Genomic DNA, 25,973 nt, shown 5'->3' with positions numbered 1-25,973 from the left:
CTCTCCCTGTGCTGACCGGGACAGGTGTGCTTGTGAACTGCTCAGAGCCAAGTGGCTCACAGTTGGGGGCACAGCCACATGTCCACCAGACCAAGCGCTGCCTCCGCCTGTGCAGGACCACCCTGCCAGCACGGTCGTGAGGGTGTTGAGACTTGGGGACACGGGCCCTGCAGCTTGGAAGTGGGGGCTGAGACCTCACCTCGGGGCTCTGTGCTGTCCTCCCCGGAGCCCCTGTTCATTCCCAATCAGACACCCTTCTTAAAATTGCTGAGAGAATTCCCTTACTTTTTGTTTTAAATACCTCCCTCAAACAGTAAATTCAGCACGCAAAGGCGGGCATGAGAGTCGGTCTGAGTCCTCCAGGACCTCCTGGCTCCCTGCTGCCCGCCACGCCACGGTGCCAGCTTCCAGCTTCTCTTCACTCACCCCGAGCGAGCTGCCTCACGTCACAGCCAGCAGCACTGTCCAAGGGTCCCACAGCAGCAGGCGCAGGCGTTGGGTGGCACAGGTTACGGGGGTTTGGGCAGGGGCAGCATGGGGTGCACTGCAGAGGAGACTTCAAACGGAGCGCAGACCACTTTTGGCCATTTCCACCGGCAGAAGAGGACACCACTCTCCAGTGACCCCGCTGTCCTCCCTGAGTCACTCACCCTGCACCCCAGATGCCTCTGCACGGCTCATCAGAGGAGCCTGGGAGGGAGGTCCAGGCCAGCTCTGAGTGGGACCGTTGTCCTTCCCAAGGAGTCCAGGACCCAAAGTGGCCCCGGCCTGGGTCAGCCACACAAGGAAGAGGAAGAACTGGCCAAAGATCTGACCCAGAGGAAGCCTGGAGTGGGCGCCGAGTGTCACGTGGGGAGCCTAGGCCCCAGGACAAGCCACGCGGCCAGTGGGTGCAGGAGGCCAGGCTGGACCTGGGTGTGGGGCAGGGCTGCAGAGCCTCGGTTGGGGCAGGAGGGGCCAGGAGAGGCAGCACCCTAAGACTCACCTCCAGGGGTCCTGCCCCACCACCCCCCGCCCAATGTGCCCCAGGGGTGTGAGCGTGGATGGGTGCAGACGCCGGCACGGGGGCTTGTGTGTGCACCCCCCTGCATTTGTGTGGGCGAGAGTGAGGCTGGCATGGCTGGGCCTCACCCTCAGGCCCACCCTGAGACTCTACTGGCCTCCATTCTAACCGCCCCCATCCCACTGCTCCCCGACCTTGCCAGGCCTGAGCTGCCCCCCAACCCTGAGGCGGCTGGCACCACAGCCCCCGAACCCCAGTGCCCCCTGCTCCTTCCCGGCATTCCACTCACAACTCCCTGCGGGCGCCTGTGCCCCCCGCACCCAGGCCCGGAGCCAGGTCTCTAGACGCAGAAGCCACTTTATTTCTCGGTAGAAGACGCCCTCACAGCCAAGCTGCGGAGCTGGGCCTGGCTCAGCCTGGCTGCCCCTCAGCGACCTGGAGGTCCCAGCCCCCTGCCCTCTCCTCCGACGTCCGGCCCACCCGAGGGGTGCTAGTGTCCAGCAGGTGCCCTGCCAGCTGGGACTCGGAGCCAGCGGGGAGACAGGGAGGGGCGCGGGCCACAGAGGGTGGTGGAGCCCGGCCGAGGCTGCCCCTGCCCCAGCTGAGCCAGGCCGAGAAGGGGCAGCCGCAGGCCGGGGCACCAGCTCAAGCCCTGCAGGAGGCAGGGGCCTCAGGGCCCGGCCCAGAGGAGGGTGGGTCCCAGGCTGAGCAGGAGCCCCCCAGCCAGGGCCCAGGGGCTGCCCCCAGGCCCGGACGCCCTGTTGCACAGGTCCGAGTCGCAGCATTCCACGTCCACCTTCAAGACCCCAGAGTTAATGAAGCCCATCAGATAGTCCGAGAAAAAGTGCCGCTTCACGAAGTCGCAGGACGAGGCACACATCCTGTTCACAGAGTGGTCCTTCCGGCCTGGGGAGGGGGGGCCTGAAATGGGGACCCCATGTGGACCCGCTCTGCCTTGTGCCCGGCCCAGCCCAGGACCAGGCTTGGGGCCCTGGAGCAGCAAGGCTGGGACCCTCACCCCACCCACACTGCCCCAGTGACATGGGAAGGGCCACGGTGGGGGGCAGGGCCGGACAGGCACCAGCTCAGGGTCACACAGCAGGCCAGAGGGGCTCAGGCCGCCCCCACGCGCTCCCCAGCTGGCCAGGCCCCCGCTTACTGCTGCTGGGGTCGGCGATGCGGACGCTGGCACACACCGTGTCGGACGGCGGGCACTGCTTCGGGGTGCAGTGGCTGGAGTTGGTGGTCAGGGTGCAGTCCTGGCACCACAGGCCGTGAGCTGGGCGGGCCGAGGGGCAGGGCGACCAGAGGAGCTGAGCGCCAGGCCAGCCAGCCCCCTGCATCCTCCTGCCTGCCTGCTGCGGGCGCTCCTAGGAGAACCACGTGGCTGTGGGCGGCCAGGCAGCCAGCCCCTGGCCAGTAGTGACCAGGCCGGACTGGCACCTGGAGGACGGGCCCTGGAAGAACCCGTGGCTTCCCAGTAGTTTACAGGGAGGGTCCCACCCCTGGGACCCGGGAATCCCCCTGCCCCTCCCCAGCTTCCAGACCCAAGATGCCCTCCTCCACACTCCCACCCCCTCCCTCACTGCCCCCCCTTTCCCAGGGTTCTGTTGGTTCTAAGTTTCCTAGGACCCAACAGGACTTGATGGCTCAGGCGGGGCTCCGTGCGGGGCATCCGTGCAAGGCCCCAAGGAAGACCACCGTGTGCCCTCGGGAGCCCTGAGCGACCCTCGGGGCTGGGGGTGCAGCGGCGCCACCGAGGGCCCCAGGGGTGAGGGGCCGGCTGGGGTCGCAGGGGCCCAGAAGGGGCTGTGCGTTTGACGGGCACTGGGGTGGGGGAGGGATGGAGACTGGCGGCCCCACAGCCCGGCTCTCTCGGAGAACTGCCCCCCACCCCCGGGCGGGCCGCCCCACACTCACCGGGCGCAGAGCAGAGCAGGGCGGCCAGCAGCGCCAGGCTGAGGCTCTTCATGGCTGCGGGCAGCATGTGGCCCGTGGGCCTCGCAAAGGCGAGGGCGCTGCGGGCGGGGGTCCTCTGGGGCGCGGGCCTGGCAGGGAGAAGCCTCGGTCAGCAGACAGAGCCCCCCGGTCGGCCCGAAGGACCCTCTCCTTTTCTGGCCTCCGAATGCAACCTCCTCCCGGGAATCCACCGCTAGGGTCGCCGGGGAGCTCGAGGATTCCCACCCCCAGCCCATCCCCCAGAGCGCCCACCATCACACCATCCCCTCCGGCGAAAACAGGTCCGCCCTCCGGCCGCCGACAGGCTGAGATGCGCCCACCCCGCGCCCAGCACCTGTGAGACGAGGGGTGTCGGGGCTCGTCTCCTCCTCCCCCCGGGGAGCGGCAGGTGCGTCGGGAGAGGAAAGGGCAGGGCGAGGGGCGAGAGAATGGTACCTGCTGGTGGGGGCAGGGCAGGGGCGCATGCCACGTCCCCTCCCCGCACCCCTGGGCTGGGGGGCCGGGAACCCCGCGCGGAGCCGCCTCCCTTCGCCTTCCCCGCGCACTCCTTAGCGCTCACCGCGGGTCGGAGAGTGGAGCGCAGGCCACGGGTGGGGGGGCGCACTCACATCCCTGGGGTGTCGGCGCTCGGATGCTCAGGGCAGAGCGGGCGGTGCTGGCGGCGCGAGGAGCGGTGTCCTTCGCTTTCCCTGCGGACTGGAACCGGGGGGCAGCGCCCTCGTCTTTCGGGGAACGCAGCCGCAGACGCGGACCCCGCGCGAGGGGCGGGGCGGAGCTGGGGCGGGGACGTGAGGAGGCAGGGGCGGCAGGAGACGCGCTGCCGGGGCGCCCAGGGCTCTGAGGTCCGAGCCTGGTCGCTGTCCCGGAGCGTCCTGCGCCCAAAGCCACCCGGCGTCGGCTCGCCCTCTCCAGTTCCCGCTCCGTCCACCGCCTCCACCACCCGCTACCCAGGTGCGGGAGGCGTCCCTGCCCCCCCTGCTTGGCTGACATCCCCTTGGAATTTCTCGGAAGAACGTTTACTGCGAAAGGAGGCGAAACGCGCGAAGATGCAGGGCGGGAGGGGGGAGGGAGCAAAGGTGCGGGTTCGGGGCCCGGGTTCACAGAGCGTCAGCCCTGCCCCTCCCCAGCCCCCGGCTGCTCGGGGCTCTTGTCCCCTGCGCACCCCCAGGACCCCCACCAGCAGCCGCAGCCAACCCCAAGCCCCACATCCTGGGCAGGACGTCGCTTTGTCTCTGCGCCCCCGCCCCGAGCGTCTGACCTGCGCCGCCTAGGCACTTGCATCCGCTGGGTCTGGAATCGGTCCCTGAATAAACCACAGCTTCGGTGCAAGCGGGGACGTCCTTGCTTCCCGCCTGCCCTCATTCGTCCAGGAAATATGGATGGAGTGCCCACTGTTGGCCTAGCCCCCCCCCCACAGCAAGATGAGAAGAGGGTCGCTGCCCCCCTGAATCTAACAAATGGTTGTCACCGACACGTCGTCGTTGTGAGATGCGCCGATCTCAGCGTTTGGTGAGCACATAGTATGCGCTCTAACCCTAAACGTCACTGCTCAGCACCCTGAGCAGGGATTGTCGTCCCCCTCTGACAGATGCGGAAACCACAGGGCCCAGAGGTTGAGACCCCTGCCCGAGGTCACACAGTGAGCCAGCAAGCCAGTGACCCGCGACACAGGTGATGCTGGTACCCAAACACCTGGCTCGGGAGCCCACACACCTCCCCACTCGCCCGCTGCTCCACAGCAGTGGCGGCAGAGGAGGAGACGGAGGAGCCGCCCCGACTCGGGGGCGGGGTTCCCGCAACTTCAGCAGAACTCGAATATGAGCTCAAAGGCGGAAATCCGCGAACGTGCTGCACAGCGGGGACGCAGCAGGAACGGGGACTTTCTCAGCGGAGAGCATCAGGTGTGGAGTGTGAAACCCACCTGCCGTACAGGTGTGAGACACAGGGAAGGAAAGAGCACTGTCCCAACTGACCACGTGTACAGGGGAAGGAAGGAAGGAAGAGGCTCCAGCAGGCCTTGCTGGCCTCACAACTGCGTGAGCCAGTGCCTTAAAACCAGTCGGTCTCTTTTGCTTTCTCTCTCCCTCTCTCTCCCTCCCTCTCTCTCTCTCTCTACACACACACACACACACACACACAGTCAGAAGCCAGGTCTGTCTAGAAAAAGTCCAGCCATTGTTAACGTAACGAGAACGGTTTGCACGACATCAATGTGACCTGGCAGCCAAGGAGCGTGGACTGGGGTGCACACGGGTGAACAGTGATGACGACTTCACTGTACTGGTCAGTGGGGGCGGTAGATGCTGTTGAGTGAGCGTGTGCACGGTGTGGTCGTTGTGGTCGAAGGGACTGAGTGCTTGGAGCAATGAATCTGCGCCAGCTGGCGTCAAGCGTGAACATGCCTCCACAGAAACTATCTGGACGACTGAGAAGGCCGCAGCTGTGGGCACCTGGTGACGGGTAGCTTCATCACAACAACACGCTTGCTCACGCATCACGTCTCGTGCAGAGTTTTTTGGCGGAACATCGAACCACCCAGATGACTCGGCTCTCCTACAACCTAGATTCGGCGCCCTGTGACTTCCAGCTTTTCCCAAAACTAAAATCACCTTTGAAAAGGAAGACATTTCAGACCATGGATGAGATTCAGGAAAATACAACAGGGCAGCTCTTGGCAACGGGGAGGACTGGCTGAGGTCCCGAGGTGCCTGCTTTGAAGGAGACCGAGTGTCATTGTCCTGTGTACAGTGTCTCCTGTATCTGGTATCTTCTTCAGGAAATGTCTCCATTTTTCGTAGCACATGGCCGGACCCCTTCTGGACGCACCTCAGCATCTCCATCTCCCTCCATCTCTGTCTCTGCCTCTGCCTCTGTATCTCTAAACCACGGGAGTCTTCTGTACTGTAAGGCAATGATGTCGGTCCCTGGCCTCCACCCTTTCTGTTCTCATTTCTACAGACGTCACTGATTGCTGACCTCGAAGCCATTCTCAAGTTCTCCTGACTTTGTCCAAGCCGCTGTGAGGTCATAGGTGGTATTGTTTTAAGCCCCTAAGTTTTGGGGTAATTTGTTATGCAGCCAAAGATGATACAGGTGGGTGGGGCCTGGCATAAGCCTGGTGGCGGCACTGGGGGCAGAAGCCCGATGTCCCCAGAGTGATGTCCAAGGAGTTGGGGCCAGCACCTGGACTGCAGCTCTGGGCTTGCTCCCAGAGAGCAGAGGCCTGTGCTCTCCCAGGCTGGGCTTGGTTGCCAGGGAAACGGAGATGCCTCTCCCAGTTTCCAAGCTCCTCTGCCTTCCTCCTGGGGCACATGGGTCAGTCTCACCCTGTCAGGATTTCGCACACAAGAACCACAGTCCGTCATGATTAGCAGAAGAAAGGGCTTTCTTTAACTGAATGAGAGTAGAACAAGCCACTGTGTGGCCCTGGCCCCTTCAGGCTGGACAGCTCCTGCAGGGAGCTGGTGACCGCTGGCCTTGCCCTCCCTCTTCCCAGCCGGACCTGGCCCAGATGCCCAGGCCCTGGCGAGGGGACCCTAGGCTCTTGCCCTGCTAGATGGCACTCTGGGGAGTGCCCCGCAGCCTGGGGCAGCTCCATGGCCAAGGCTCACATCTGATGTTGTGCTCCGGGTCCAGGGTGACTGGCAGGCGTGGCCCACAGCACAGCCACCTCCCAGGTGGGCAGACCCAGGGACAGTGTCAGAGGCCACCGCTCTCCAGCCGTTGGCCGGTGCATCTGGCTCCCAGAAGCAGGGGAGGAGGCCTCTGGGGCAGCCTGGCGGGGAACCGGGCGGGGTTTGGATCACCGGGAGAGGTGCGGCTGAGCTTGCTGCCGGGTATTTTCAGTGACAGCATCAGAAGCCCTCCACGCCTTTGAGACTGCTGGCCGAGCTAAAAAGAAGGGCCATTTCCCAAAAGACCGACTGCCTGGCTCACCTAGAGGGCCAGCCGAGGGCCATCCAAGGACCCGGGGGGACAGTGTCATTCACATAGCGTGTTTCCTGAGATGGAGACCGTCCCTGACCCCAGGGGCCCCCAGAATAGCGGAGGGGCAAGGCGTGTGCTTGGCTGAATGGTGGCCCCCCAAAGATGTTCAAATCCTACCCCCACCCCCAGACCCAGGATTGGGACCTTATTTGGAAAAGAGTTTGTAGGTGGGGTTAAGTTAAGGACCTGGAGCGCAGCCATCCTGGTGCCTTTGAGAGAGGAGAAGCAGCTCTGGGGTGGAGACAGGGGGCAGGGGCGCCGGGAAGGGTTTGTGTTGCTCTAACTCCCCAGGGTGTGGTTCATTGCTTGGGGAGGAGCAGGCAGGAGGGAGGAGAAGGCACAGGTTGTGGAACAGGGACAGGAGGACCCTGGGGAGGCTGGCGCCGTGTGCGTGCTGTGGCGAAGGGGGCGTGAAGCCAGGGAGCGGAAGGTGCCCCCGGAGGCAATTTTTGGGGAAGAAAACGGAAGAGGGACGGGACTGATGTCTGCTGGGCTCAGAGGATCCCACTCCATGGCAAGGGGAATGCCGGGGGGGGGCCCAGGGAGGGGCAGGCAGGTGGGAGTCAGCACTGGCTGAGGAGCACCCCTCGTGTGGTCAGGGTGCCGACTGAGAACAGAACACGCAAGAAGAGCACACAGAGACTACTTGACGGTGGATGGGACCAGGGAACGAGCCGACCACAGCCTGCTGGCCACCTGCCCTCGACCCTCGGAGGTTTGTGGCCAGTGGATTGGGTCTGTCATTTTCCTGGGGCCGCAGCGATCCGGTGGTGTGGGGTGGGAGTGTTGCTCACCACGGGAGCTGACTAAGGGGCTGAGGCAGGAGGGGGTGCGCAGTGAGGGACACGAGAGCAGGGGGTGAGGCATCTCCTGAGACCCCCCAGGAAGGCAGGTGGGGGCGTGGACAGCAGGGACCTCTCCTCCCCCTCCTTCCCCTGGGTCACACCCTCACCTCCTAACTCACAGGGAACACAGAAGCATCCCACAGGCTCCTGGTGTCCACCTCCCAACCCCACCCCTGAGAGTCGAGGTTTAGAGGCAGAGGTGCGGGTGGCCAAGAGTGGCCGTGCGGATGTGACCAAGGGAGGGGCTGGCGAGCTGAAGCAGAGGGAAGGGCCACTGGGAGTGAGGGCGTCAAGGGCCCCGGGCTCCCCCTGGCTGGGCAGCAGAGGAGAATGGAGGACCTTGAACTGAATGGACTCCTGTGCTCAGCCAAGGGGAGGGACGGGATGGCAGGGGCGATGTGACCTGGGGCGGAGAGGGTGGCGGAAGGAGGTGCACCAACATCAGAGGAGTGGGCATTTGGGGGTTCAGGGGAGTAGGCGGGGAAGATCTGGAAGGGCCTCTCAGAGCAACGGCGGCACGTACCGGCGGAAGCGCCTGCCTTAAAGACCCTAACAACTTCGTCAGCGGTTACTGCGCGCAAAGGGCGACAGGCTCCACTGGAAGAGAACTGCCAAGTACACGCTTGGGGGCAAAAAACTCACTCAGAGAAAGAAGGTCGCTAGGCACAGCAAGTGCCACTCTGCAGGAAGAGGCCGCCCTTAAATGCTGGAAGAGACAGCTGGAAATGCCTTCACTGCGCACCCATCTCCAGCAGCCAGAGAGAGCGATATAAATAGAAAAAAGGAAGGAAACGAAGGCAATCGCAGGAATTCGTGCAGCAGAAACGGTTCCGATTGACCGCGACGGATGCTGGAAGCGGGCTCTTTGCGTCTCTCAGTGGACCCCTGGGTGGACGGAGCCGGACTCCAGGGAGACCAGACATGGCGCCAGCATCAAGGGCCCTGTCGCCTCCATTTCTCTGCTGTTTTCAGTCATAACAGTTTCATCCCAAACCCAGGTCCCCAGAGGCTCAGCCCCTGGCTCCTGGCTGCCAAGAACTCCAGGTGGCAGACGCGTCCCCCCGTCCATGGTGGGGAGTGAGGGAGGGGGAGGGGGCACCTATCAATGGCCTCGGAGGCCCCACCAGGGTGCTCTGCACAGTCAGGAGTCCACCGAACCTGCAGCCGAAGCTGGGGGGCGCCAGCGAGGGCCTCAGACCCGAGCCCCTCCCCTGAGCCGGCACCCCCTGCGGTGGTGGGTCACCAAGAGCAGGGAGATGGGTGTTTGGGGGACAGCCTCAGTGCTGGCATTTACCCAAAGGGGACGAAAGCTCACATCCGCAGCAAGCCTGCCCACGGGTGCTTGTTTATAGCAGCTTTGTTCATCGTCACCAACACTTGAAGTGACCGCGGTGTCCTTCCGCAGTGACGGGTACACATCGGTATAACCTGGAGCATGGCTCCATGCTAAAAAGAAGTGAGCTGTCGGCCACACGACCTGGAGGAACCTTAAATGCATGTCCTGGAGTGAAGAAGCCAGTCTGAGGGGGCACAGTATGTGACTCCAACTCCGGGACATTCCAGGGTTGGCCAGGAGGATAAATAGGTGAGCTTGGAGGGTTTGGGTTTTTTTTTAAGATTTCATTTATCTATTTTTAGAAAGATGGAAAGGGAGAGAGAAAGAGAGGGAGGGAAACGTCTGTGTGCCAGAGATACATTGACCAGTGGCCTGTCTCACGCTGCCCCCCCCCCGGGGGACCTGGCCCGCAACCCAGGCCTGTGCCCCCACCCGCAATCAAGCCCGAGACCTTTCAGTCCACAGGCTGGTGCTCAGTCCACCGAGTCACACACCAGCCAGGGCGCACAGGGGACTTTCAGGGCAGTGGAGCGCTCTGTGTGGCCTGATGATGATGGACACTCACCGTTACACATCCGTGCGAACCCACCGAGTGTGCACCCTCCGGGGGCCTGGTGTGACCGCGCTGTGTCTGTGCAGTCTTGTCCGTGCTGACCGAGGCTGGGTCCGGCAGGGGCCTCAGTCCTGGGGGAGGTCCTGTGTGGGGTGGGATATAGGAAATGTCTGTACCTTAAGTTTGCTGGGAACTTAAAATTCCTCTAAAAATGTCTTTAAAAAAGAAGTGCAGGACCTGGAACACATCAGTGCTGGCCTGGGCGTTGGGTCTTAGGGTGTCACAGGAGGGTCAGTCCCGCTCAGAGGACAGGGCTCGAGGGGGCCGCAGGGGGAGCCCCTGCATTGGCACTGGCAAGGTGCTGCCCAGCGGCCAGATCTCTGGGGACCCACCAGTGCTGCGTGTCACCCAGCTGAAGAGAGGCGGGTGTGGCCTGGCGTGTCCGGGGAGGGTGGGGCCGAAGTGAGCAGCCCAAAGGTCCTGCCGGCCCTGGAGGAGAAGGGGCCTGGCGGGCAGCCAAGAGGCAGGGCGCAGGCTTAAGCGGAAGGTGGCGCTCGGCAGGCCCACGTGGGCCCAGAGCAAGCAGCCTCCGCACGCACAGCCCCTTCCTCCCTTTCCACACAGACAGCAGCGTGGGTGCGCTCTCCAGCCTGGCCTCAGCCGTGCACTGTTTTGCTGGCTCAGGACCTGAGCGTCTTCCTTCCTGCCCTGGCTGTGCAGAAGCCCTGCACAGGATCTTGAGCGTTTGGTTTATTAACGACAGTGGAGGGAGACTGATGTCTAATGCTGTGAAAGATACATCCTTGCTGAGCAGGAGCTGGTGCCCCAGACGTTTGGCAGCGACCCACGCCCCTCAGTGGGGGCTGGAGGTGGGGCCAGTGGGTGGGGAGGACTCAGAGCCTGGTCCCCCACCCGGGTGGGTGCTCTGGCTGCGTTCCCCCGTGGCAAGCCCGGACTCGGTGGCAGGGGAGACGCAGCACCAGGGGATGAAAGATCAGCCCTGCCACGGGAGATGTTGCCACAAGAAAGGATATGGGGAGGGAGTTTGGGTAGAAAATTAAGGAAAGAAGGGGATTTTCAAGTTTGCTTTTATTTTTCTAATGTGAGACACTCAACTGCATTGACACGCGGGAGGAGAGGCCCCAGTGCGGAGATGAAGCAGACTCACTGAGAGACCCAGCCAGTCCACGTGGGGTCCATCCCCCGGGGACGGGAGCAGGGACGGAAGTGACACCGGCACAGCACGTTCCCAGCGGCCAAAGGAGGAAGCAGCCGCAGTGCTCCCCGACAGAGGGAGGAAGAGACAGAGGTGGTCCGCCTGGGCCCTGGAGCGGTGTTGCTCTGCCGTAGGCAGGAGGGCAGTTCTGGCACACGCTACAGTGTGGACGGGCCTCAGAGCTGTGATGCTCAGTGACATAAGCCAGTTCCCGAAGGACGAGCCCCAGGTGTTTACACTCAGTCCCTAGAGTCGCCAGACGGACACCGAGGGAGAAGGTAAAATAGTGGCGTCGCCACTGGGCTGGAAGTCAGTGTGTGACGGGCAGCCCCGGTGTGCAGAGAGGACCAAGGCCTGCAGGTGACGGTGCTGGTGGTCGTCCCGCAGCGTCACTGTGCTCAGTGCCCCAGAACTGGACATGTAAAAACGGTGGAAACAGCACATTTTATACTGTGTACATTTTACCACATTTTTTTTTAATTGGAAAAAACTGAAAAAGAACCAGGAGGCAGGAGCAGGGGCAGCCCGGGCCTCCCTCCCAGCCCCCCCCCCGCCGAGGGTCACGGGTGGGCGGAGGCAGGCAGGCTCACCTGGACACCCCAGCCCCGAGGGTGTCCCTGGGGAGGGGCGCCCCGAGGTCAGGGAAGGGCAGGGTGTGGGTGGGTGGCAGTGGGAAGGCCACCGCTGGACAGCTGAGCAGGTGAGGGGACAGCTGAGCAGGTGAGGGGAGCCGCATTCCAGGCAGTGGGTGAGTGTGTGGGGCGGGTGTGTGTCGTGAGTTCATCTGACATGCTCTCACAGAGGTGTGGGATGTCATTGAGCTGACTCAGGAAGGGGCCTGGCCAGTGACCAGCAGCTGCAGTGACGCCGAGCTCCTGCAGCTGTGGGGCCTGGGCCCGGGTTCCCTGGCATCCAGACACAGGGCAGGGGGTCATCAGGGGCCGCAGCAGCCCAGGGCCAGGCTCACAGGCCGTGCGGTGGGCCTGGGCCCCCAAGGCCCGGGAGCCAGGCAGCACGGATGGCCAGAACTCCCTAAGGCCAGCCACTGTGACTTCCCTCCCCCGGTCCCTCCAGTTGGTCCCTCAGGTCCGAGGAAACTGGCCAATTGTTTGAGGCTGGAGCTGGGGGGCAGGGCCCAGAGGCCTCCAGGAAGCCCCCAGCAGTGCTCTTTGCCACACTTCCCACAGGTCCGCACGCCAGCAGGATGAAGGCGCTCGCAGCAGCTGTGCTCGCCCTGCTGCTGTGCAGGCAGCCAGGTACCAGGGCGAAGGGCCACCCTGGAGCAGGGCGAGGGCAGCGGAGTCCAGCCCCCGGGGGCCCCAGCCTGAGGACAAGACTGGGTTTGGGAAGAAAGAGGGAGTGAGGCTGGAGTCTGAGGCCAGAGGGACGGGGATGGGGACTGTCCTGGGCTCCCACAGAACTCCAAATCTCCGCAGCACCCCCTGCCCCCCACCGCCCCAGCCAGTCCCAGGGGAGGGGCATGGACTCCCCTCCCCTCAGCCCAAGGCTTGGCCTCTCTGAAATGCAAGCTTCAGGGTCCCCTCCCCTCTCCCAGCCTCAGTTTCCTTTTCCATACAACGGCAGGCCATCCTGAGGGTTGGGGTGGGGCTGCCGGAAAGGGCCAGTCCAGCAGCCGGCGTTGCCCGACCACACTGGGTAAGTCAGCCGCTGGGCAAGCGGAGACCCGGAGACGGAGACTGCAGCAGCCTGGGACACAGGCAGGGGGGCGGTGGTGAACAGGTCTAGGGGCAGGGGGCGCAGCGCTGGCCAAGAGTGTGTCCTCTGTACCTGAGGAGTGGAAGTTTACAGGTGCCCCTGCGCAGCCAGGGACGGGACAGACACAGGATGACCAGGACTACTTGGAGGAGGACGAGAACGAAGAGCAGGGGGACGGGGACGAGGAGGACGAGGACGAGGAGGCCGGCGTGACGGCAGGCGGCAGCAGGGGCAGAGGTACCCGCACCTCCCCTGCACCCTTCCCCCACCAAGGCACGTGCTCCTCTTTCAGCATTTCTTGCGGGCGCCCCCCCCCCCCCCCCCCCCCGCGAGGTGCAGGGCTGGAGTGACGTGCACAGTCAGGCAAAGGCCGCCTGTGGGCCTGTCCTCCCGTGGGGCAGGGGGGAGGTGAGGTGGGGGCCCTGACACTCAGCAGTGAGCACACCCCTCACCCCTCACCCTGACTTCAGCTGCCATCCAGAGTAGGGGCCTAGAGAAGACGCCAGCACGGGGAAGGCAATGGTGCTGGGGCAGAGAGGGGTGCAACGCCCGCCCTCTCTCTGCGGGGAGAGGCCAGTGGAGGCAAAGGCCCTGGGTGTCAATTCCGACCAGAAAGACACAGCAGTCTGGCCCGGGCGGGGCGGGGCGGGTGGGACCACCCTGGGGCAAGGGTGTGGATGGGCTCCTGCAGGGGACACGGAGCCAGACAAAAGCTTAGAACGGAGCAGGAGGGAGAGAACCCCATCCCCACCCCTCACCCTGACACCACACCAGGTGGCTGGGGCCACCCCTCCTCTGTCCCGCTCACAAGGATAAAGCGGAGCTATCAGTACCATCAACCTGCATGGCCTGTGGCTCCCAGCATGCCTCTGCCCTCCGCCCCCAGCATGCCCATCCCCACAGCCAGCACCCACCTCCACAGTCCCCATGGGCTCACACACCCCCAGACCCTGGCCAGTGTGGGCTGTGCCGGCCAGTCCTCAGGAGGGGTCCGGGGGGCCTGGCAGGGCCGGCTCTGCGGGCACCAGCTGAGTAGGCAGGCGGACGGGCGGGCATGGGGAGGTCTGGAGGGGAGTAGGCGGCCCGGAGAGCCGGGGGCTCGGGGGCTGTGGCTGCAGCGGAGCCCTCCTGCCCCCAGGGCTGCAGTGCTACTCCTGCCAGAACCTACACCAGCAGGAGCGCTGCAACCAGACACACAGCTGCCTCCAGAGCCAGCCCTTCTGCAAGACCCTCATCTCTGAAGGGGACACAGGTGAGCGGCATGCAGGCATGCGCCCTTGAGGGACCTCGTCCCAGTCCAGACGCCCAGGGTGACTCACCCTCTCTCCGCCCCCGCCCCAGCATCGGGCCCTCTGACCAGCTACTCGGTGTGGTGTGCTGACAAGTGTGAACCCATCACCAGGATGGCAGAGGGCACCCTGATCACCATGACCTGCTGCCAGACCAACCTGTGCAACACCCCGCCCTGGCAGAGCCGGCCGGGCACTGGGGCCGGGGCCCCCCAGGGCAGCCCCGAGACCTTGGCCACCGCCCTCCTGCTCAGCCTCCTTCCTGGCCTCGGGGCAACAGGGTCCTGAACACAGCTCCCCTCCACCCAGCCCAGCCCAGCCCATCCTGGGTGGCCAGCACCACGTCCAAGGCCGTCCTCTGCTGCCCGCCTTCCCCCACCCCAGCAGCTTTGGAGAATAAACTTGGGGAGCCAGCACTGGCTCCTCCCAGCCCTGTGCATGTCCTCAGTCTGGCCTCCGTGGCCTCCTCGACCACTGCTTGTGTGTGGTGGGAACACGTACACGTGGGCCTCCGGTCCAGGCCTCAGCCTCTCACCGCATGCCCTGGGGGGCCTCACGCCCTTCTCTCCCCAGCCTCCTGTCCCCATCCACTCATCTGCCTCCTAGCCCCCCTTGGGGGGCTTTCGGGAGGGAGGCTGCTGAAGGCCGGGCATGGGGAGGAGCGAATGCAAGGGAGCTGAGAGGAGGAAAGGGTGAGACAGGAGTGTGGGCTGAGGAAGGACTTTCCAGCCAGCCCCTCAGCCTGGTGGGTGTAGATTGAGGGGAGTTGGGGTGGGGGAGAGCATGCGAGGAGCGGCCCAGAACAGGCTTGGGGGTTCCTGAGAAGAGCAGGGGGTGGCTCCGTCCCTCTGGCTCCCTCAGCATCTGCTCCGGCTGAGCTGGGCTGGGTACTGGCCACTGAGCCTTTGGCCTTCTTGACCACACCAAACTCTGCTTCCCCCAGGAGCTGGTGCCAGGAGAGAGCCCTGGGGTGGCGGAGGGAGGAGGCAGAGCAGTCTCTCCGTGGAACAAGGCTTAGAGGACCCCCACGCCCCCACCATCTCAACATCCCTGGGAAGTCTGGAGCCCTCTGCTGCCTGCTGTCGTGCCAGCAGGCGGCAGAGCACTGCCCCTCCCCTGCACTCTCCTCTCCCCTTCCCTTCCTCATTCATAGAAACCTCAAGGCCTAGCTGGAGGTGAGGGGAAAATCCCCTAGGTGAAGGCGGCTTGCCTTCTTCCCCTTCCTCCCTTCTGCTGGCTGGAATGCGAGTCGGAGCTCAGCATCCACCTTGTACCATGAGGCAGCACACATGGTTCGAGGCACGGCAGCCTGGCGAAGGGGCAGGGGTCACGGGTGACCTGGAGCCCCCACACCAGCCCTCACTGCCTGACCCAGGACCCCGGCACCTGGGAGGGAGGTGCACCTCTGTCGAGCTGCAGCTGCTTATTTCAGGTCGCTCTGCCACCTGCAGTTTCACTCGCTCTCACACCCCCCCACGCTCATGCACACTCAGGGGCACACCCTCCCACACAGCCCCTGTTGAGACCTCAGGCAAGGGCTCCGCCCTGCAGCTCAGGTACTGTTGAGGCTTCTCAGTGTGACTTGGGCCCAGCATGGTGAAGGGGAAGGCTGAGATGCAGCCGGCCAGGCCTCGAGTCTCAGTTGGCCGTTTCCCCACTGTGTGACCTTGGCAAGCCCGACAGCCTGTCTGCGTTCAGGGCCCTGCTCGGCCCCTGGGGCGGGGCTCAGGCTCTTGCGCTCTCACCTACAGAGGTGTCCTCTCGTCCATCTGCCCCTCTTCCTGGCATTGGGTCAGCCCTCTGGCCCTTCTCCCTTCAATGACCAGCACCTCACCCACTGGCCCCTGATGAGAAAGAAACAAATGAGCCCTTTAGGCTGAAGGACCCCTTCCCAAGTTGCTTCGCCCACCCAAACCAGCCCCTGGGGCTACGTCAGAGCCCTGTGTCCCCCACTCCCTGGCACCGGGAGGAAGCTCAGGGTGGACGCTGTGTTCCCTTCTTTTCCGGGCTCAAACAACCTGCCAGCTGGGGCCTGCGGCCTCTGAGGTCCGCCTGCCCCGGGAACAGACCTTCCTTAGGCTCCCCTCCCATGCAGCCTCCGCGACCTCCCCAAAGATGCTGAGTCCCATTCCTCCCTCACCGGCCCTCCCCCACCCCAGATCCATTTTGTCCTGTGCGCCTGAGTGCCCCGCCTTGGATTACCTGCCCTACTTCGCTCCCCTCCACCCCACCCAGTCTTGGCTCATGGGAAGTTCCTCCGGCCAGCGCAGGAAGCAGGTGGCCACGGTCTCATTTCCCGTCCGTGTTCCAGACCTTGAGATTGGGGTGAGAATGAGGCAGGGACCCAAAGTAGGATATTCCTGAGGACGGAGATTCTGAGCAGTGTCTCCTCCACCCCGTCCCCGCTCCCCGGGAAGGCCGGTGGCTGCAGGGGCTGCAGGGCCCGATGGACCGGGACAGGTCCGCGCTCCCAGGTCCGTCCAGGAACTTGCGGAGCAGAGAGGAGAACACAGGCCGGCACGCGTCGCGGAGCAGGGCCCGGGCCTGCCTAGTGGTCCCTCTGGGGCGCGCGCTCCACGCGGCAGGCGCTGTCCAGCACGCGGGCATCGGCGTCAGAGGCCTCAGGAGCAGGAGGCTCGACGTTGTGTTCAGGGGCTCCGAGTGGGGCTGCGGGTGGGACCAGGGCTGGGTCTCCAGGCCTCGGAGAATCGGCAGGGTTGGGGGGCGCTATGCATGGAGTAGCGTCGGGAAGAGTGCACTCGTGGTTCCCCGTTACTCATGTCATCATTCCCGCCAGAGAGAAGCTCGGGCTGAGCGGGGCGCGGGGGAGAGTGCTGGGGTGCAGAGGAGAGCGAAAGCGGGAACCTGGCTGGGGTGGCTCCGGTGGGCGCCGGCCTCGGAACCTAAGGTCTCGGATGGATTCCGGGTCCGCGCACCTGCCTGGGTTGCCGGTTCGTCCCCAGTTGGAGGCGCGCGAGAGGCAACTGACCGATGTTTCTCTCCCTCTCTTTCTCCCTCCCCGTCTCTGTAAAAATAAATAAATAAAATCTAAAACATATATATTGAAAAAGAGAGTGAAGGGGGTCCGCAGGGGTGAAGGAGGGGGCCGGGGGGTCAGTAAGGGCCAGCGGGATCAGAATCGAGTAGGAAGAGCCGGCCCGGGGGCGGAGCCCTACGCGGCGCACCACCGAGAGGCCCGGAGTCCCGCTTCCTAGAGCGGCCCAGGAAGGGGCGTGGCCCGTGGCTGGGTGTGGCGGCAGGCTCTGTGGTTCCGCTGCGCGGTGGTCCTGCTGCACCGCTGGGCTACTGGTGTGCGGCGGGGCTCAGTGAGGCTGGCCCCTGTTCCCCGCCCCGCGTTCAGCCACGGACTCCCTGGGTCACTCCGGCGTGGCGTGGGCCCCGGCCTCGCGGAGGGCGAGGCTGTGCGAGGACCAGCTCCGCGCGGATCGAGGTGAAGGCGTCGCCCCTGTCCGTGCGCGCGCGACCGGCTAGGCTCTGTCGTGGGCGGGGCGCTGCCCAGCTCGAGGCCCCTTGCATCTGCCTCAGCACAGCCTCTGGCCTCTGCAGGCCAAGGCCCAACAGACTGGGCGCATGTTTGCCCCTAGATCTCAAACCACTGGTGGCGCGGTCTCTCCGTGACGCCCAGGCTCCTGCAGGCAGCTAGAGAGGGGGCCGGGCCGAGTGAGGTTCCCGGGAAGCTCAGAGCCGCGTGGACCAGAGAGCAGCAGAGCGACACCCTAGTTGCACGGCCGGTACCAGCACTCAGGCTTTGGGCCAGCGCTCTCGTCTGCTCTGGCAACGTGGACTGAATTGTCTGTGTCGCCGTAGCAGGCACTCGTGTGCACAGACCTGTGACAAGAGGGGACGGAGACGGTGACCTACTCCGTTTTTCACAATGATGTTCTTCTCGGTGTGCACAGTACGTAGAGAAGTGAGCGAAGCCAGCCTCTACCATGAAGCCCCTAATAACTGCCCTGCGCGGGCGGTGCTTCCGCAGGAGCCCGGGCCTCACCTGTCGGTGGTACTGACCGGTTCCTGTTGCAGTTGTGAAGTTGGATGCTTTTCGGTGGCACCAGGGAGCGGGACTATCAGGTTTTAAGACGGTGCAAGAGAGAACCTGGTCGGTTACCTGAGGCTTTGGGCTTCCATGGATGCGTTAGCGCAGGGACGTGCCACAAGGAAACTGGAGCTGCGAGAGGGGCAGGGATACCTCTCTGAAAAGGGCCCTCCCAGCCGAGCTCTGCGTGAGAGAGGCCAGCCCCACCAAGGCCTGCTCTCGGGGCCTGTTTCCAGAAGCAGCCGGGTGCTGCGACAGGAAAGACTGGGCCTGTTTGAGGACGTAAAGAGGGCTGGGTGGCTGGAGGGGAGTGCAGGGTTGGCCACGTGGTGCTCCAGGGCCAAAGGGGTAGGAGCTTATAGGGCTTGCGAGTGTGAGGAAGCCACTGGGGAATTGAGCAGGGGCGTGACAGGGCTCACTGGCTGCTGTGTGGGATGGACCGTGAGGGGGCCTGGGGCCAGGCTGGGAGCCACCAAGTTTCATGCACCTTCGGATCCAGGCCCAAGGCGGTGGGGGGCACCTTCCACAAGGGGCACGTGGGGCTCCAAAGACATGTTGTCTGGCCCGAAATATAGGAAGTGGAGAAGGTTCAAGAAACTCCAGTGTAGGGACCACAGAGTAGACGCTGGTCCATGGTACACGTCAGCCCTCCTGGACACAGGTGTGGAGACCTCATGCCGTGGCAGAGGAAGAAAACTCCGTGGTGTAGATGCCATTTACAGAGACGAGGACGCAGTTCGGAGTGGGGGGGGGGGGGCAGGGCTCCTGGGAACCCAGTGTTCTGTGAGGCTGCGTCCAGTCCGAGATGCTCCTTAGATGTCCAGGTGGCAGGACAGGAGTAGGGAGGCGAAGGAGGCCACGTCCCCATGGGCCCCGCCCCTCCCTCAGTCCCTCTTTGGGAAAGAGCTGTGTGTCTTCCCGGACGCCCATCTGACACTCAGGCTCCTGCTTCTCTGGCCTCTGCAGGGTTGCTGCCACTCCGCTTTCCGCTGCAGGTTCCTGCTTCAGCTGCCACAGTGAGCTCGGGGGAGAGAAGAGCTGTGTCTGAGGCAGGGCCTCTCTGGAGAAGTGACTACAAAGAAAGAAATTTGTGTGGCTGGAGAATGGTGCCCCACCTTCCCCATTAGTCCTCACAGGCTTCCCACGGCCCTTCCTCCCCTGGGGACAGAAAGATGGAAAAGCCCACAGGCAAAAAGAAGACGCAGGGCCCAAAGGAACACACGGTTGTGCAGAGGGGCACTGCCAAGGACCAGAAGGTGTCTGGGGGCAAAGGGCCCAGCAGGAGAGCCGCTCTGGCTAAAAAGCACAATAAGGAGCCCGGCCTGAGCCCCGAAGCCGAAGCCCACATATTTGATGCCTTCGATGCTTCTTTTAAAGATGACTTTGAGGGGGTTCCCGTATTCATCCCTTTCCAGAGGAAGAAGCCCCACGAGTGCAGCGAGTGTGGGCGCATCTTCAAGCACAAGACGGATCACGTTCGCCACCAGAGAGTCCACACCGGGGAGAAGCCCTTCCAGTGCGCTCAGTGCGGGAAGCTGTTTCGGCACAGCTCCGACGTCACCAAACACCAGAGAATCCACACGGGAGAAAAGCCCTTTAAATGCGGTGAGTGCGGAAAAGCCTTTAACTGCGGCTCAAATCTCCTGAAGCATCAGAAGACTCACACTGGCGAGAAACCGTATGAATGTAAGGAGTGTGGGAAAACCTTCGCCTACAGCTCGTGTCTCATTCGCCACCGGAAACGTCACCCCCGGAGGAAGCACTGAGTGTGGGGAAGTTGTCCGAGCAGCTCCTCCGGCTGCCGCCTCTGCCGGGCACCCACTGTGGCTGCGGCCCACTCGCCTGCTCCTTGAGGGTGTTGGCCTAGAGTCTCTTGGCCACTGGGTCCCCAGCCCGTCCCCATGCAGGCAACATGAGGCCTGTGGCCCCGAGCTAGTCAGCGTCTTCTACGAGGACCAGAGCCCTGCTGTCCCCCCTCGGCTCGCTGCAGTGACCGTCCTTTTCGGGCTGCAGCACCAGCCCTTGGACTCAACCCCATCCCCAGGAACTAGATGCCCTGTGACACCTTCCTCCCCGCCCAGCCGCCGTCCCAGATAAGCCGCCGGACTTACGCAGATGGGCCACGTGGGCCGTGGTTCCTCGGGCCTGGATGCCGCTGCATGGGAGCTTCCTTCTGTGGCCACGCGCCAGGGGCCCAGTCTGCTGACGGCAGCTTCCACCCAGCCTGCATCTCCCACACAGGAGCCTCCAGCACCCGGCCATGAGCCCTGCCCCCCAGGGCTTAGCTCTGTGCAGGTGAGTTCTGCTGCTCTGTGCCTGGCCTCCAGGTTCCGCCCTACCTCCCAGTCAAGTGCACATGCCGGGCCTGCCGTGGCTTCCCTCAGGAGTGGTCTGTGTGGGGCCCTGCTCTACAGGGCTGTGCTGTTTGTCCCAGAACCTCCAGACAGCATGGGGGCAAGGTGACTGTCAGCCCGGAGATGACACGGCTTTTTATTAGGAAAATGATGATACCTGCATTTTTACCTTATTGGACCCAAGAAACTAATAATGGCCTGAGGCTTTGGGGATTCTGTCTTGTGAGAAGGCCTGAGCTCCGGGAAGACAGGCTCCTCCAGCAGGCAGCCCTAGACGACGGGAGGGGCTCCAGGTAGACTAGTTCTACTCCTGATATTTCTAGAAGCTGTGAGCGGGGCTCTGGCTGGCCCCCAGGGTGTCCCGAGGAGCATTCCCCCCAATCCCCACCTGTGATGCGCTCTCACTATTCCGGAAGTGAGACCTGATGAGGCAAAACTGTTCAGCAGCAGGTGCCAGAAGCTGGCTTCAGGGAGACACAGACCTGCGACCCCACATTCAAAGGACATCCCCGGGACATTTGTCAGACCTCGGGTCTGGACTGCCCCCTGGGTGGCAGGGCCATGCCCGTGGCAAAGCTCCCCAGTTCGACCGAGGCCTGTGGCTGGCCCACACCACGTCCCGAGGCACAGGCTGTCAGTGTCTGCAGCTCATCCTCGGGTGTCTGGCAGGGACACGGTGATGATGGTGCAGGTGTGTGCACTGAGAGTGACCTGGGTCTGGGCCAGGGGCAGCAGACGTCTTCTGTGAAGGGCCAGCCCACACCTGTTCTCGGCGGGCTCCGCCGTCACGAGGTCTCTGCCGCGAGGTCGGCCACGCGCAGCAGCAGTGAGCACAGCCGTGTGCTTGTAATGTGTGCTTTACGGAAACCGGCAGGGCCACGTCTGGCCTGTCCCAGACAAAGGGTGTGTGAGATCACCCCCACCTCGTGAGCCCTAACATACCATGATGTGCAAAATCACAAGTAGCACTGTTACGGAGCATATATCACGCGTTACAATATGCCACGCACACTGTAGAGAAATGGCCCTTTCCGTGTTGCGACGCTCCACGCCCTCACGCGGGGGAAGCACTGTTTTTGACTGCCGCATTGTGCCCCGCCGACTTCATCATGAGTAATGCTGTGACACGTGTCTTTTCCACATTCAGGGCCGACAGGAGGGTCCCCTGGGGGGGACTGACGGCGGAGGTGATGCTGGCAAAGCCCTTCCTGCAGGTGAGCTGCGCAGGCACCAGCAGCGCCCAGACGGCCGGCTCCCCCGCCTCTCCACAGCAGGCAGGTGGGTCCTGACCCTTGCTGGTTTGGTGGGAGGGAGAAAACACGTACCAATCAGGTGTCTTTGGTTTCTGGAGAGGAAGTGGGTGGCCAAGGGCAGAAGCTCTCAGGCCAGGGGCTGCCAAGCTGATCCCGTGCTCTGGAGATGTGGGACCTTGGACCCCCTGTGCCCTTGGATCTCTTGACCCCCTGTGCCGCGGTTTCCTCAGATGTGAAGTGGGGTGCCTGCCCCACCCCAGCGACTTCACGTGCGAAAGCCTCGGGGCAGCGCTGGTCCCCCGACCGGTGGTCTGAAGGCTGTCCACTCTCTGTGCATGCTGTCTGGGGGGGCGTGCTCCCCTGCTGGCTGACAGCCTTCGCCACCTCTCCCAGGAGGGGACAGCAGCTCCCTCCAACTAAATCAACCTGGGGAACGATAGAGAGATACCTAACGAAATAACGCCCTTGGAAGTTTCTTTACAAATACAGCGTCCGGTGATTAGAGAAGCCACACATCTCACACTAAGCAGTTTGCGGTCTCTTTGGCCCCTGTCCTGTTGGGCAGACAGATGGGCGTTTCCCATCGCTGCTGAGTCAGCTGTGGCGGCCTCAGGCAATTGGCCCGGCCCGGTGCCCCAAGGGGTGGGGAGCCAAGTTCGGCTCCTATTCGAACTCTGTGCCCAGGGCTGCCACGTGACCTCTGCACTTGCTTTTGTTGTTGTTCCAGTGGTACTCACCTGCATTCCAGGAAAAGAAAACCTTGTAAGTAACCCCCTGAAAAAATACTGAAAATTATAAAATACATAAGTTTCAGTGATGGCAAAAATGTGCCTGTCGCGGCGAATGGGAGGGCAGGGCTGGGGGTCAGAGAGCTGAGCCACTTCCACCATCCTTCAGAGGAGGACAGGAGAGTGCGGGGGGCAGGGGACAGCTGCCAGTCACGGGGACAGGCGCCGCCGAGAGTCAAAACGGACAGGCTGGTTCTCTGGCAGAACTGAGAGCTGAGCGGGGACAGTGTGTCACAGGAGACACCGGCATGATTTTACCGGTTTCAAATGCGACACTGGGCAACACCGAGTGGTGTGGTGTGTGGGACGCGCAGCACAGCCAGAGGAGGAAAGAGCGGCTGTCACTGAGCTCAGGCGGACGCTTCCTCGGTGGCAGGGGGGCCCCCGGCTCGGGGCCGGGGCGTCGGTCCATTGCTCTTGATTACATCGTATACACGCCAAGTCTGCCTGCTCGGTGTGTTTCCCAACTTAAGTTCAGAACAAAATTAAGCACTCTCCTGGACATCTTCTTGCCATCCAGGTGTGGGGTCTGTAGCTGAAGCCACACACTCCCCACCTTCCCCGTCTTCAAACTGTTTCCTCACATCCGTAGTTGGCTTTTTCCCAACAAAGGAAGCAGATAGCAATCATGCTTTTTTAAAAGATTAGTTTTAGAGAAAGGGGGAGGGAAAAGGAGAGGGAGAGAAACACCAATGTGTGGTTGCTTCTCACACACCCCCAGCTGGGGGACCTGGCCCACAACCCAGGTGTGTGCCCTGACTGGAAGTCGAACCTGCGACCCTTTGGTTCACAGGCCAGCGCTGAATCCACCGAGCCCCAGCAGCCAGGGTAACTGCACTTCTTTATTCCAGAGGCATTGCTTGTCTTTTCAGGTCATGAGAGCAGACCGTCCCCCAGAGCAAGACCTTCCCAATGAAACGTGCATACGGAGGAGCCTCAAAACTAACAAGAAAGTTCCCACATTCCTGAGCTCCTCCAAGAGGAACAGATCAAGGACAAGACGAAAGGAAAGCTGGGTCCAGCCTCTCCGGCTGAGGGACAGGTGGGGACCGAGGCGTGGAGAGGGCTGTCCCTGCAGGAAGGGACACTCCAGGGACACACCTGCAGACGTGAGCAGCACAGCGTTTCGTCCAAGGGAAGGCAGGGGCTCGGGAGAACTGGCATCAACTGCGGGGCCTTCCCGGGGCTCCCAGACCTCTCCGGGGTGGGCAGGCTCGTGGCTGCATGTTCTCGCCCCACCCAGCAGGCACCTCAGCTCGGCGTCAGCCGGGCATCCTGGGGAACGCTGCAGGCCCAGGACATCCCCGGCCAAGTGCCGGTTCAGGACCCAGACCTCAGGGCACCTCCCCACCGTCACAGGAGGATAGACAGCAGCCATCCCAGACCCATCCCAGGTGGCTCAGCCACACCGCAGTCCAGCGCTGAGAGCGCAGGGACAGCTCCAGGGGGACCCGGCGTCTGGGCGCGGGCCACAGAGGATCTTGAACAGACATGGGGATGCCCACGATGTCCCGGCAATTCAATGTCGATGGTGCCGCATGCTCGTGTTCTGTGAGCCTCACCCCCCTCGACCTGAGGGCAGGTGGGGAGCCAGCACTGCTGGGCAGCAGGCACTGAGGGCCACGGAGCAGGCAGGGCTCTGGTCCTCTCCCTGCAGGCAGGGGCTCCTCAGCGACTTGGCCCCTGGTTGTCCTTGCACCAGGGCCCACTGCATTCCACTGGGCAACAGGACACCCCTTGGGCTTCACTTCTGGTGGCCTCTTGTGTCTGAGCCAGTCTGGGCACCAGGATATGATCCCTTGGTGCCTCTGCCAGTGAGCGGGACTCCAACAGGTGCTGCAGAGGAGCCAGGACTCGGGGCTGGGCCTGCAGCCTCAGCACCAGGGAGGAAGTTCCTGGCCCTGCAGGCACGTGGACATTTGCTCTAGAGCAGGACAGAGGGGTAAAGGGGGTATTGCTGAGGCCCAGGGAAGCAGTGTTGGGACCAGAGAAGGAACAGGCAGGGAGCCAAGGTGGCCTCCGGGTCCACTGCCCAAGGACCCCTGTGCACCGAGCTTGGAGTCCTTGTCTCCTGATTCCTCCTCACATGCTCCAGCCACCTGTTGTGTGAACTGCAGGGTGGTCCTCTTTTTGGCCAGGGTCCTGCCAGGGTCCAGGCTTAGCCAGGGGTACAGGGCTGGCGCTGCTGCCTAAAATCCCCTGCAGACCCCGAAGACATGGGTTTCTGAGGCCAGAAGTCACCATCCCCTCGGGGCGAGCACCCCGAGTGCCTCAGCTTCAGTACATGCCTTTGTCTTGGCACTGGGGTCCCCAGTGTGGGATACATGCACCGCTCCAAGGTGCCCTGTCACACCACCTGTGCCTGGGTCACTGTCCCCTTACCCACATGACATTCTGGTTCTGTTTTTCGTGTCTGTGGCTCTTGGTGTGAGCACGCTTGTTCCTGGTGGCTCCGGCACTCTGCATTGGTCTCCTCCTCACGTCCCCCTGGGGAGTGCGACCAAGCCCACACAGCTGGTGGCTCGAGGTGACCGCAGGCCACAAATGCACTCGCCCCCAGCTGGTGGTCTTGGGCCTGAGGTGGTGCAGACACTCGCTAGTCTGGTGTCCACCACTTATTTTCTTTGTCTGGAAATTTAACCCTCCAGCTAGTCAGAGCTGCTGAACTTTTACTTGGAGATCCCTTCACTCCTTCGGTCCTTGTTAAGCAAGTGTGCTCTGCCTGGGCTGGGCCTTCTCTCTGCTTCCTGTGGCCAAGCGGTCCTGTGCTCTCCCAGGCGACGCCAGGCTGGTTCCTGCGGTGCCCCCCACCCCTGCCTCCCGCACCGCACCAAGCTCATGTCCTGCTGCCTGCTGGGGGTTGTTTTCTCCCGTAATAAATGTCCATCCTGACCCCTTCACTGCTCTCTGTCAGTCTGTCTGCAGCCCCAGGGGTGCAGTCGGGATTCCCAGGAGAAGTCTGGCACCCGCCAGCACAGCCAGAGACCCAGCTGGTCACAGCCTTTGGCTAACTTAGGATGGGAGTGCCTGGCTGCCGTGACAAGACACCGTGTTCCCCTGCGCACGCCACCTTTGTGGCCCTCCACACCTGGGAAACCAAGTTTGGATGTGTCGGTCGCTTGGTGCCTGCAGTCCTCACTGCTGGGGAGGTGGGGTGTCTGGGAGCCTGGGGCCGCCCACCTGAGGTCCTGGTCTCCGAAAGGCTGGGGTGGCCCCTCCGGCCTCCTTGCTGTCTGCCTGTCCAGCAGGGGCGAGTTAGCCACCCAGAAGGGTTCGCAGACAACGCCTGGGGGCGTTTTTGGTTGCCAACAACTTAGAGGAGGTGCCACTGGCACCTGGTGGGTGGGAACGGGGACGCAGCTGGGTGTCCCACAGGGCGAGGGCCGTGGGGGGGAGGGGGGTCCGAGGAGACCCGGAGGTCAGGGGAGCTGTGGGCCAGGTTTTAATTTAGCAGCTGGAAGCCGGGAGAAGCAGCTTTCGGCCGAGACCGGAGCATTTGCTTGGCGAGGTGCCCGTTCAGGCGGCGGGGCCTGGCAGGGACAGGGGCGGGGCGCAGGCAGGCAGAAAACGCGGTGAGCGGCCGTCTCCGCGGGCCGCCGAAACGAGCCCGGCGGGGC

At 63.2% G+C, this 25,973-nt stretch overlaps 3 protein-coding genes across 10 annotated transcripts; 2 read left to right on the top strand and 1 right to left on the bottom strand.

Moving 5' to 3' along the window:
- Positions 1-1,362: 1,362 nt before the first annotated feature.
- Positions 1,363-8,555, bottom strand: LY6H (lymphocyte antigen 6 family member H). Of its 6 annotated transcripts, none has more exons than XM_053929829.1 (5): positions 8,437-8,555; positions 3,398-3,658; positions 2,924-3,051; positions 2,163-2,282; positions 1,363-1,924 (listed from the first exon to the last, which is right to left on the bottom strand). In XM_053929829.1, exons 2-5 carry the CDS (start codon positions 3,424-3,426, stop codon positions 1,674-1,676), a joined length of 528 nt encoding a protein of 175 aa, XP_053785804.1. In that variant the 5' UTR covers positions 3,427-3,658; positions 8,437-8,555; the 3' UTR covers positions 1,363-1,673. The 6 variants fall into 6 exon arrangements, 5 of the variants coding, with proteins under 5 accessions (XP_053785804.1, XP_053785808.1, XP_053785807.1 ...); XM_053929833.1 differs by having other exon boundaries at positions 3,571-3,658; positions 8,437-8,549; XR_011651508.1 differs by lacking the exon at positions 8,437-8,555 and adding an exon at positions 4,221-4,382 and having other exon boundaries at positions 1,826-1,924; positions 2,163-2,373; positions 3,522-3,658.
- Positions 8,556-11,044: 2,489 nt separating this feature from the next.
- Positions 11,045-14,303, top strand: GPIHBP1 (glycosylphosphatidylinositol anchored high density lipoprotein binding protein 1). The gene is made up of 5 exons (XM_045181758.2): positions 11,045-11,177; positions 12,087-12,155; positions 12,709-12,852; positions 13,754-13,867; positions 13,957-14,303. The coding sequence occupies exons 2-5, from the start codon at positions 12,104-12,106 to the stop codon at positions 14,190-14,192; spliced, it is 546 nt and encodes a 181-aa protein (XP_045037693.2). The 5' UTR covers positions 11,045-11,177; positions 12,087-12,103; the 3' UTR covers positions 14,193-14,303.
- Positions 14,304-17,114: 2,811 nt separating this feature from the next.
- LOC112315689 (zinc finger protein 41) lies at positions 17,115-25,304 on the top strand. 3 transcript variants are annotated; one of them, XM_024572465.4, is made up of 5 exons: positions 17,115-17,355; positions 18,928-20,256; positions 21,463-21,593; positions 23,229-23,602; positions 23,648-25,304. In XM_024572465.4, the coding sequence occupies exon 2, from the start codon at positions 19,134-19,136 to the stop codon at positions 19,725-19,727; it is 594 nt and encodes a 197-aa protein (XP_024428233.1). In that variant the 5' UTR covers positions 17,115-17,355; positions 18,928-19,133; the 3' UTR covers positions 19,728-20,256; positions 21,463-21,593; positions 23,229-23,602; positions 23,648-25,304. The 3 variants fall into 3 exon arrangements, with proteins under 3 accessions (XP_024428233.1, XP_045037568.1, XP_045037569.1); XM_045181633.3 differs by having other exon boundaries at positions 17,115-17,823; XM_045181634.3 differs by lacking the exon at positions 17,115-17,355 and adding an exon at positions 17,849-18,024.
- Positions 25,305-25,973: the final 669 nt, after the last annotated feature.

The sequence above is a fragment of the Desmodus rotundus genome, chromosome 8 (assembly GCF_022682495.2).
Source record: "Desmodus rotundus isolate HL8 chromosome 8, HLdesRot8A.1, whole genome shotgun sequence".
NCBI lineage: Eukaryota > Metazoa > Chordata > Mammalia > Chiroptera > Phyllostomidae > Desmodus > Desmodus rotundus.
The sequence above is the reverse complement of the archived record's forward strand: the minus strand, read 5'-3'. Positions and strand labels throughout refer to the sequence as shown.

Coding starts and splice junctions, on each gene's coding strand:
- LY6H (XM_053929829.1), bottom strand. CDS start 3,426: ATGCGCCCCTGCCCTGCCCCCACCAGCAG. Junction 3,052..3,397: donor TGCCCTGCCCCCACCAGCAG/GTACCATTCTCT, acceptor TCTCCCTGCCAG/GCCCGCGCCCCAGAGGACCC. Junction 2,283..2,923: donor CCTGCTCTGCTCTGCGCCCG/GTGAGTGTGGGG, acceptor CGGCCCGCCCAG/CTCACGGCCTGTGGTGCCAG.
- GPIHBP1 (XM_045181758.2), top strand. CDS start 12,104: ATGAAGGCGCTCGCAGCAGCTGTGCTCGCCCTGCTGCTGTGCAGGCAG. Junction 12,156..12,708: donor GCTGCTGTGCAGGCAGCCAG/GTACCAGGGCGA, acceptor GGAAGTTTACAG/GTGCCCCTGCGCAGCCAGGG. Junction 13,868..13,956: donor CATCTCTGAAGGGGACACAG/GTGAGCGGCATG, acceptor CCCCCGCCCCAG/CATCGGGCCCTCTGACCAGC.
- LOC112315689 (XM_024572465.4), top strand. CDS start 19,134: ATGGAAAAGCCCACAGGCAAAAAGAAGACGCAGGGCCCAAAGGAACAC.